Raw genomic sequence first — 10,874 nt, forward strand, 5'->3', positions numbered from 1 at the left:
TTTTTTTTTTTTTTTTTTTTTTAAATATAATAGAGATGAGGGTCTTGCTATGTTTCCCATGATGGTCTCAAACTCCTGGGCTCAAGCAGTCCACCCACCTCAGCCTCCCAAAGTGCTGGGATTCCAGGCATGAGCCACTGTGCCTGGCCTAGGTTTTTTTGTTTGTTTGTTTGTTTGTCTTTTCTGAGACGGAGTCTCACTCTTTCCCCCAGGCTGCAGTGCCGTGGTGGGATCTCCACTCACTGCAACCTCTGCCTCCTGGGTTCAAACAATTCTCCTGCCTCAGCCTCCTGAGTAGCTGGGATTACAGGTGCCCGCCACCACACCCAGCTAATTTTTGTATTTTTAGTACAGACGGGGTTTCACCATGTTGGTCAGGCTGGACTTGAACCCCGCAGTGATCTGCCCGCCTAAGCCTCCCAAAGTGCTGGGATTGCAGGCGTGAGCCCCTGCACCCAGCCGGTTATTCTTAATAATTCTCTGGCCACCTATTCTGGAGTGTAACTCATCTCACCACCTGAAGCATTTCTTTTCTTTCTTTGTTTCTTTTTTTTTTTTTTTGAGACGGAGTCTCGCTCTGTCACCAGGCTGGAGTGCAGTGGCGCAATGTCAGCTCACTGCAATCTCCGCCTCCTGGGTTCAAGCGATTCTCCTGCTTCAGCCTCCCGAGTAGCTGGGATTACAGGTGCGCGCCACTACACCCAGCTAATTTTTGTAATTTTAGTAGAGACGAGGTTTCACCATGTTGGCCTCGATCTGCTGATCTCGTGATCTGCCTGCCTTGGCCTCCCAAAGCATTGGGATTACAGGCATGAGCCACCGTGCCCCGCCCCTGAAGCATTTCTTTATAGCTAACTGTGGTGCCTAGTGCAGCAGCTTTGCATGTAGAATCCCAGGCTTGGGAGAAAGGGCACCCATAGCCCTGCTTCCCCGTGCTGGCTGGCGCATGACATGAACTCACTAAGGCTTGCTATTTATTTATTTATTTATTTATTTATTTATTTATTTTATTTATTTATTTATTTATTTAGCTAAATGAAGAAACCTTGTTCTGAGAAGTAACCCTATGTCCTGTGGACTGTCCTTCTTTCCCCAGATTCTTTCATCCCATTTCCCAACTTTTGCAGTTGCTGTTACCCCACCCCTTTCCTCTATTCAGCATAGAGGACCACCCAGGGCTGAATATGAGGCTTCTTGCACAACCACTTGCTCTGCTGTGGAGCATGCACTGGGGTCAGGAAATGACTCCAGGGATCACTCTACCTCCTGTGGTCCAGGGCTGCATGTCCTCCTCACATTCAGTTTCCTGCTGCTAGTATAATCTCCTTGCAACTTAATGGCAGAAGTGGCAAGAGGTGGGAGAAGCCTTCTTAGCCTGCCTAAGGGATGGAGGGGAATTTCTTCCCTAGAGCAACTGGCAAGCTCCTGAAACCACGAGGTTACAATATGCACTTGGGGTTGGGGGCTGGGCAGCAATGGGGTCTCAGACAGATCCTATAGGTCAACAACAGCATTGGAGACTGCTCAAGGTGGCTCATGCCTGTAATCCCAATACTTTGGGAGGCAAAAGTGGGAAGATCGCTTGAGCCCAGCAATTCAAGACCAGCCTGGGCAACATAGCAAGCCCCCCATCTCTAAAAAAAAAAAAAAAAAAAATTGAAAAATTAGCTGGGCATGGTGACACATACCTGTGGTCCCAGCTAATTGAGAGGCTGAGGTGGGAGGATCGCTGGAGCCCAGGAGGTCAAGGCTGCAGTGAGCAGTGATTGTGCCACTGCACTCTAGCCTGGGTGATATAGCCAGACCTTGTTCCCACCCTCTAATAAAAAACAACCCACAGCATTAGGGAGAAAAAGGAGAGATCTTGGGTTTGGCAGACCATTTATTCCCCCAAAGCAACTTTGTTATCTTTTCCTGAGAATATATATATATATACGTATACATATATATATTTTTTTTTGTGACGGAGTCTTGCTCTGTCGCCCAGACTGGAGTGCAGTGGTGCAATCTTGGCTCACTGCAACCTCTGCCTCCTGGGTTCCAGTGATTCTCCCACCCAGCAGCTGGGATTACAGGCATGCGCCACCACACACGGCTAATTTTTTGTATTTTTAGTAGAGACGGGGTTTCACCTTGTTAGCCAGGATGGTCTTGATCTCCTGACCTCAAATGATCCGCCCACTTCAGCCTCCCAAAGTGCTGGGATTACAGGCGTGAGCAACGGCGCCCGGCCTTTTTTTTTTTTTTTTTTTTAATGGTTAGCGTTTGCTTTCTACAGACACTATCTGCAGAAGCACAGGGAGCCTGCTGTAGAAAGACTTCTGTCTCAGATGCATTGTTTCATCCTACCTATCCTACCGCTTTGTAACAGTGTGACCTTGAGGAGTTACTTATCTGAGCTTCAGCTTCTTCATCTGGAAAATGGGATAACAGGCTTCCTAAATGGGTCGAAAGAAAAAATGTATGGAACAATGCTCAGCACAGTTTCTGGCTTGATAAATGAGCTCTCTTTCCTGTCCTCTTTCCTCTCCATATTCCGGAGAGGATCTAAGCCTCAGGGAAAATCCTGCTGACCTTAAGCTTCTGATGGGGCCATGGGGGAGGGCCTCAGCCCAGAGCCTCCAGCTCCCCTGGGGTCCCCTCTTCACATCCACCTGCCTGTGTTTTATCTCCCTCCCCCCCGTGGCCATTCTTCTGGTGGGGCTATGGGGCGGGTGCGGCGATGGACCGGGCGGGCACAGAACAGGTGGGTGCAGGCTGGGTGTCCGGCGCTGGGACACAAGTGCTCTGTGTGTAGGGTGGGCGGAAGTCAGGGCGTTTGATCTGAATTCTAAAGGGCGTTGTTCAGAGCCCCACAAAGGTCTCATTGTGCAGACACTGGGTATAAAGCAGCATATGACTCCCCAGCACCGGGCGGTGATGAATTGGGACGCAGGCGCGGAGCCCAGGGACCACTCCCCCTGCACAGACATGAGACCATAGGGGACCTGTCTGGGTGGCCTCAGGGATAGGCGCTCCCCAAGGTAAGAGGGCTTTGTTGAGCTTGCCCCAGGTCTGGAGTTAAGGAGCTAGGGACAGGGAGCCATAGGGATGGCTGATATCAGAAAAAGATGGGCTTGGCAAAGAAAGGGGCTGGCGAGAAAAGAATGTTGGATGAAAGCAAAGAAGGGGGATGGGGCTCAGGGAGGTCAAGTCAAGTGAGTGAGGAGGAGGAGAAGCTGGCAAGGGAGATGGGGTGACGAGGAAAGACATGACCATCCTTCCTTTCCTGCTACTGGCTCTTGGAAGAGTTGGGGGGGGTGCGCCGGCAGTGCTATGGCGCCCGACTTTCCACCCCAGCTTTCTGACAGCTTGCTTCATGGCTGGTGTTTTGCAGGTGTGAATGAGGCAGGATGAACTGGACAGGTTTGTACACCTTGCTCAGTGGCGTGAACCGGCATTCTACTGCCATTGGCCGAGTATGGCTCTCGGTCATCTTCATCTTCAGAATCATGGTGCTGGTGGTGGCTGCAGAGAGTGTGTGGGGTGATGAGAAATCTTCCTTCATCTGCAACACACTCCAGCCTGGCTGCAACAGCGTCTGCTATGACCAGTTCTTCCCCATCTCCCATGTGCGGCTGTGGTCCCTGCAGCTCATCCTAGTTTCCACTCCAGCTCTCCTCGTGGCCATGCACGTGGCTCACCAGCAACACATAGAGAAGAAAATGCTACGGCTTGAGGGCCATGGGGACCCCCTACACCTGGAGGAGGTGAAGAGGCACAAGGTCCACATCTCAGGGACACTGTGGTGGACCTATGTCATCAGCGTGGTGTTCCGGCTGTTGTTCGAGGCCGTCTTCATGTATGTCTTTTATTTGCTCTACCCTGGCTATGCCATGGTGCGGCTGGTCAAGTGCGACGTCTACCCCTGCCCCAACACAGTGGACTGCTTCGTGTCCCGCCCCACCGAGAAAACCGTCTTCACCGTCTTCATGCTAGCCGCCTCCGGCATCTGCATCATCCTCAATGTGGCTGAGGTGGTGTACCTCATCATCCGGGCCTGTGCCCGCCGAGCCCAGCGCCGCTCCAATCCACCCTCCCGCAAGGGCTCGGGCTTCGGCCACCGCCTCTCACCTGAATACAAGCAGAATGAGATCAACAAGCTGCTGAGCGAGCAGGATGGCTCCCTGAAAGACATACTGCGCCGCAGCCCTGGCACCGGGGCCGGGCTGGCTGAAAAGAGCGACCGCTGCTCGGCCTGCTGATGCCACATACCAGGCAACCTCCCATCCCGCCCCCGACCCTGCCCTGGGCGAGCCCCTCCTTCTCCCCTGCCGGTGCACAGGCCTCTGCCTGCTGGGGATTACTCGATCAAAACCTTCCTTCCCTGGCTACTTCCCTTCCTCCCGGGGCCTTCCTTTTGAGGAGCTGGAGGGGTGGGGAGCTAGAGGCCACCTATGCTAGTGCTCAAGGTTACTGGGAGTGTGGGCTGCCCTTGTTGCCTGCACCCTTCCCTCTTGCCTCTCTCTCTCTCTGGGACCACTGGGGACAAGAGATGGGATGCTCTGACAGCGTCTCCAATTCTGAAACTAATCTTAACCCTGTGCTGTCAGATACCCTGTTTCTGGAGTCACATCAGTGGGGAGGGATGTGGGTAAGAGGAGCAGAGGGCAGGGGTGCTGTGGACATGTGGGTGGAGAAGGGAGGGTGGCGAGCACTAGTAAAGGAGGAATAGTGCTTGCTGGCCACAAGGAAAAGGAGGAGGTGTCTGGGGTGAGGGAGTTAGGGAGAGAGAAGCAGGCAGATAAGTTGAAGCAGGGGTTGGTCAAGGCCACCTCTGCCTCTAGTCCCCAAGGCCTCTCTCTGCCTGAAATGTTACACATTAAACAGGATTTTACAGTAAATGAAGAGGTGGCTTGTGTGTTTGTCAAGTTCTTTCTCCTGCAACCTCTGACCTCCCCCAGGATGAGCTGGCCTTGGTTTTTTACCGATTAAGAAAGGAACAGGGCAAAAGAAGCAGTTACTTGAGTAGCTGAAGCTGCAAATGAGGAACCACTGCACTTCTGGGCCACAGAGCCAGCCCCGAGCCATTCCGCCCTGTTGTTTTTGTTGTTGTGGTTCTTGTCTTTTTCATTGTCTAATAACAGCTTTATTGGGGTTTAATTTACATACCTCCTTCCTCTGATTTTGAAAAGATTAAAAATGACAACTCCCTCTGAAGAGACAAGAAATGATTGGGAAATTTCTCGTGCCCCAGAGAGTGGCACAATTCCCTGGGTACCTCGGTGAGAGCCCCTCCCCCACACATCTGGAGACCTATCTCCTTACTCCCTCCAACCTCAGCAACCCCTACAAGCTGATGTCCCACAGTCCACCTGTTGGGTTGCACGATGACCCTGACCCCTTTCCGCGGGACATAGCCCCTAATTCCGTCCTCTTTCCCAGTTTCCTTCTCCCAGGAATCAATGCTTCCCACTCCAGAGATGCCTCCACACAGGTCAAACATTTCACAGCAGCAGTTTCTTCACCAGCACCACCCTCCCCTGTCAGCTGTGGTAGGAAAAGCCCCAGGCTGAGACTTGGAAAAGCTGCGCTGGAGTCCTGGTGCTGTCACTTAGCAGCAGGGCATTCCCTTCCCCGAGCCTCAGCTTCCTTATGAGCAAACGAGAGCTGGCCCAGCACATCTCTCAGCTCCCTTCAACACTCTGTGCTTCTGGGATTCCTGAAAGACTTCCCCAAGTAACAGTGCATTATCTTCCCCCAGCCTCACAGGGGTTTCCTCAGAGTCACTGCCCCCACAAATAGCCTCTCAGAGTAAAAGTTTCCCCCATGGCAAGCTTACCTCCTCAGCTTCCTTACCTCCGAACAGGAGAAATTATTTGCCACTCCCTCTCAGAGTACGTGGACTCCATGAAGGAAGTGCTGGATATCAGAAAGGGAGAGAAAATCAGACACCATCTCATATGAATTGTTCTCCCTTGAAACAGGTTTTCCTCTTTGGAGAGAAAGCGTGGAAGTTTTCTTTAGTTGAGATTTCTCCTTTAGAAAAAAAAAAGGAAGGCTGGATGTGGTGGCTCATGCCTGTAGTCCCAGCACTTTGGAAGGCCAAGGGGAGAGAATCACTTGAGCCCATGAGTTTGAAACCAGTCTGAGCAACACAGAGAGACCCCATCTCTACAAAAAAAAATAAAAATAAAAAAATTAGTCAGGTGTGGTGGCATGTGCCTGTAGTCCCAAGCTATTTCGGAGGCTGATGTGGGAGGATAACTTGAGCCCAGGAGGGGGTTGAGGCTGCAGTCAGCCGTGATCATGCCACTGCACTCCAGCCCGGGTCAGAGAGTGAGACCTTGTCAAGAAAGAAGAAAGAAAGGAAGGAAGGAGGGAGGGAGGGAAGGAAGGAAGGAAGGAAAGAAGGAAGGGAGGGAGGGAGGGAAAGAGGGAGAGAAGGAGGGAAGGAGAGGAGACCTTTAGAGGCCGAAGCAAGAGGATTGCATGAGGCCAGGAGTTCAAGACTAGCCTGGACAGCATAGCAAGACCCTATCTCTATTTTTAAAAAATTGAAAGAAAGAAAGGAGAGAGTAAGTATTCCTTCCCACCACACTTAGTAATCCCTGAGAGAGAGCTTCCTCTCCCTTAAAAGAGGAACATTCCTTTCCTACAAGAAATTTCCTTTCCCCTTAGAAACTGACATTATGTTCCGTCAGAGGAGAGGTCCCCACCCCCTCACAGTGACAGAGATTCCTTGTCTTGTCGAAATCCTTCCTTTTCACCCACAACAATACAACAAACACATCCCCTCTCCATACAACATGCCATCAGGAGAAAGATTTTCTTTTTAAAATTCCATCCTGGTCCTGGTCGGAAGCAGGGAACCTCATGCCCTTTCCACATTGAGAAATGCTAACCCCCCACCATCACATCAGAAATGTAGTTTCTCTTCAAAGATTCTACCAATCCCCCTTGGAAAGAGGCTCTAGCTCTAGATCAAGGCTTTCCTTTCCAGGGGGCAGTGGTGGGACAATAAAGCTATCAGGCTGGGTGTTACAGCCCAAGTGGGGGACACAGGATTCCTGGGTCCCATGAACCAGGTAGGAACAGGCCCAAGGAACCTTGAGGGGAGCTGGTGGACACAATGTCTCAGGGAGGTAGGAGGCAGAGTTAGACTGACTCCAAGACTGACTTTTCAAATCAGGCTCTGTCACAAGAGTATAAGAGAGAGACACAGAGGCAAATGAGGCATGCTCTCTGCCACGCAGTAGAAATTCAATGTGCTGAGTGACCTGGGTTATGAAGAGGACATTGGAACTAGGAGACCTCGTTCTCCACTGATGAGCTCTGTCCCCTTGGACACGTGATATTTACCCTCTCCAGGTCTGTTTCCTCATCTCCAATAGAGAGTTAATAATAACCTCTCTACCTCTTTCACAGAACTTTTGTGAGAATCAGACAAGATGTGTTCAAAAGCTGGTTATGAGCTAACGGTAAAGCAAGGTAAGATAGTATCACAAGCACTGAGACCACGGCCTTACGACATGCTCGAATTCTAAATGAGCCAGAAAGGAGTGAGGCTGGTTCAGGTAGGCTGAAGCTAGTTAAAACAATTTGGCAATAATAGTGTTGGCTCCCCCAGGGAGTGGACACCAGTCCAAACAGCAAAGTCCAAGAGAGTTTGCAAACCTGAGCATGATTCATTTAAGGGTCAATATTCAAGGGGTCTGATCAGGGGGCAGAAAAAGCCTAGTAACAGGAAGCTCTTGCATGCTGTATCTCATGGAACTGGTCCTTTTAGGAATGTCTATGATCTTTTAGAGGTGTCTATGCACAGAGATGCCAGGAGCTGGGGGGCAAAGGAACAGAGGCAGATGAACTAGGAGAGTAACCAAGGCCTCCAGCCAGCTGAGTTGGGGTTTGAAAGCAAGCTGCGGTATCCATAGAGAATTGGCATGGCAACCACAAACTGGTTCAGATGTTCAATCAGATAGCCTGGGTGCACACAGTGGGGGCTAGAGGGGAATGCTTGCTCCATTTACTGATTCCACAGTACTTAAATGCCAGACCTGGCCTATGGTGCAGAAGGGGCTACGCGATCATACCAAGCTAAGCTCCTGTTGATTCCTGGAGTACGCCAGGGAAAATGTACACGGTCAAATGGAAAATGGATTGGGACATTCCAGCAAGGGGCAAATAAAACAGACAAAAAATACCCTACAGATATGACAAGAGTTGGCTGGGCACAGTGGCTCATGCCTGTAATCCCAGCAATTTGGGAAGCCAAAGCAGGCAGATCACTTGAAGCCAGGAGTTTGAGACCGTCCTGGCCAACATGGTGAAACCCTGTCTCTGCTAAAAATACAAAAATTAGCCAGGCATGGTGGCACATGCCCATAGTCCCAGCTACTCAGGAGGCTGAGGTGGGAGAATTGCTTGAATCTGGGAGGTGGAGTTTGCAGTGAGCCGAGATCGTGCCACTGCACTCCAGCCTGGGTGACAGAGTGACTCTGTCTCAAAAAAAAAAAAGGTATGATGGGGTGACACCTTCAAACTTGTGTGTTTGGAAGGTCAGCCAGCAGCTGCATGGAGACTGGATTGGGGATTGAAGACTGAGACAGATTGACCAGGTACTGCCAGGTGCAGTGGCACACCTGTGGTCCCACCTACTTGGGAGGCTGAGGTGGAAGGATTCCTTGAACCCAAGAGTTTGAGACCAGTCTGGTCAACATAGTAAGACCCTGTCTCTAAAAGAAAAGACCAGTTATGGAGCTGTTGCAATAGCCCAAGTAACGCCTGTAGGACTAGGACAGTGGCAGAGGAATATGAAGAGGAGACAGGTGTGAGAGACATTTTGGATGTAGAACCTACAACAGGACTTCGTGTCTGAGTTGTGGGGTGTGGAAGAGCCAAAGGTAATTTGAGGTTTCCTTTCCCTCCTTTGACTGGAAAACTCCTAATCATTCAAAACTCACCTCAAACGTCGTTTCCTCTGTGAAGCCATCAACTCTTCTCTCCTCGCTGATCAAGTCCCTCGGAGAGAACGAGTCTTCCCCTCCACTCTGAATTCCCACAATATGACTGTGGTGTATGTGATAAGAGTGCTTATCACATTATATGGTGCCAGGTGCGGTGACTCACACCTGTAATCCTAGCTGCTTGAGAAGATGATGTGGGAGGATTGCTTGGAGACCAGCCTGGACTACACAGTGAGACCCCATCTCTAAAAAATACCACCACCACACACACACACAAAAGAAAAGCACACAGGCCAGGCACAGTGGCTCACGCCTGTAATCCCAGCACTTTGGGAGGCTGAGGCAGGCGGATCTGTTGAGGCCAGGAGTTCAAGACCAGCCTGGTCAATATGGCAAAACCCTGTCTCTATTAAAAATACAAAAATTAGGCAGGCGTGGTGGTGGGCGCCTGTAGTCCCAGCTACTCAGGAGGCTTAGGCAGGAGAATCAGTTGAACCTGGGAGGCGGAGGCTGCAGTAAGCCGAGATTGTGCCACTCTACTCCAGCCTGGGTAACAGAGTGAGACTCTGAAAAAAAAGGAAGGAAGGAAGGAAGGAAGGAAGGAAGGAAGGAAGGAAGGAAGGAAAGAAAGATTAGCTCATAAAATCTGTGTCTTAAAAAAAGAAAGAGGCCAGGCGTGGTGGCTCACTTCTGTAATCCCAGCACTTTGGGAGGCCTAGGCAGGTGGATCTCTTGAGGCCAGGAATTGGAGACCAGCCTGGCCAACATGGCGAAACCCTGTCTCTACTAAAAATAGAAAAATCAGCTTGGCCTGGTGGCACGCGCCTGTCATCCCAGCTACTTGGGAGGCTGAAGCAGGAGAATTGCTTGAACCCAGGAGGCGGAGGTTGCAGTGAGCTGAGATCATGCTATTGTGCTCCAGCCTGGCTGACAGAGCAAGACTGCATCAGAAAGAAAGAAAGAAAGAAAGAAACAAAGAAAGAAAGAAAGAAAGAAAGAAAGAAAGAAAAGAAAGAAGAAGAAAGAAGAAAGAAAGAAAGAAAGGAAAGAAAGAAAGGAAAGAAAGAAAGAAAGAAAGAAAGAAAGAAAGAAAGAAAGAAAGAAAGAAAGGAAGGAAGGAGAAGGGGAAGGGGAAAGGGAAGGGGAAGGGGAAGGGGAAGTGGAAGGGGAAGGGGGAAGGGAGGGAGGAAAAGAAAGAAACTATTGCGTGGTAATCACTTGCATAAGCTTAACACATAGTAGGTGCTTAGTAGCCTGTGGGATTCAGGGCAGCAGGGAAGAAGACATATGCATGTGCAAAGGTTCAGAGTTGTGAGAGAGTAGAGTGTGTTCACTGTGACTACAGCAGAAAACGCATGGGATGGGGAGTGGGGTGGTTGCAGTAGGAGGTGAGACTGGCAAAGCAGGTCGGGGCTGATCAGTTAAAAGTCTCATAGAAATGCATGCAGGTTTGCACAGGAGTCTGGACTCCAGTAGCACGTGTAGAAGCCCTTCTGACATAAAAGTTAAGCCCCTACTAGACTAACAGGCAATTCTGTACTCATGATCATGGACATACTGTAGAGGTCTTCAGGAGATCCAGATCAGGGCAGACCTTTGTACAAACAGATGTGTTAAAGTTGACAGTGAACTATGGAAGAAAGACCAGAATTATTTGAAAGTGGACTTCAAGGAGAAAGGGTAATTTACACAGGATGGTGACCAACTGTTCTCCATTTTTTTCACTACAACTGAAGCCCCTGTGAAAAGTCAGTGTCACATAGTGATTAAGAGCATTGTTGGCCAGGTGCAGTGGCTCACGCCTGTAATCCCAGCACTTTGGGAGGCTGAGGTGGTCAGATCGCCTGAGGTCGGGAGTTCAAGACCAGCCTGACCAACATGGAGAAACCCTGTCTCTACTAAAAATACAAAATTAGCCAGGCATGGTGG

At 50.2% G+C, this 10,874-nt stretch overlaps 1 protein-coding gene across 1 annotated transcript; it reads left to right on the forward strand.

Annotated features, from left to right (window-relative positions):
- The first annotated feature begins 2,911 nt into the window (after positions 1-2,911).
- On the forward strand, positions 2,912-5,199 carry GJB1 (gap junction protein beta 1). Its single transcript, XM_032757147.2, has 2 exons — positions 2,912-3,023; positions 3,377-5,199. The coding sequence occupies exon 2, from the start codon at positions 3,393-3,395 to the stop codon at positions 4,242-4,244; it is 852 nt and encodes a 283-aa protein (XP_032613038.1). The 5' UTR covers positions 2,912-3,023; positions 3,377-3,392; the 3' UTR covers positions 4,245-5,199.
- Positions 5,200-10,874: the final 5,675 nt, after the last annotated feature.

Source organism: Hylobates moloch, unplaced genomic scaffold, assembly GCF_009828535.3.
Source record: "Hylobates moloch isolate HMO894 unplaced genomic scaffold, HMol_V3 SCAFFOLD_7, whole genome shotgun sequence".
In the NCBI taxonomy this organism is placed as follows: Eukaryota; Metazoa; Chordata; class Mammalia; order Primates; family Hylobatidae; genus Hylobates; species Hylobates moloch.

Bases quoted from the DNA above. Each gene is read 5' to 3' on its own strand.
- GJB1 (XM_032757147.2), top strand. From the start codon at position 3,393: ATGAACTGGACAGGTTTGTACACCTTGCTCAGTGGCGTGAACCGGCAT.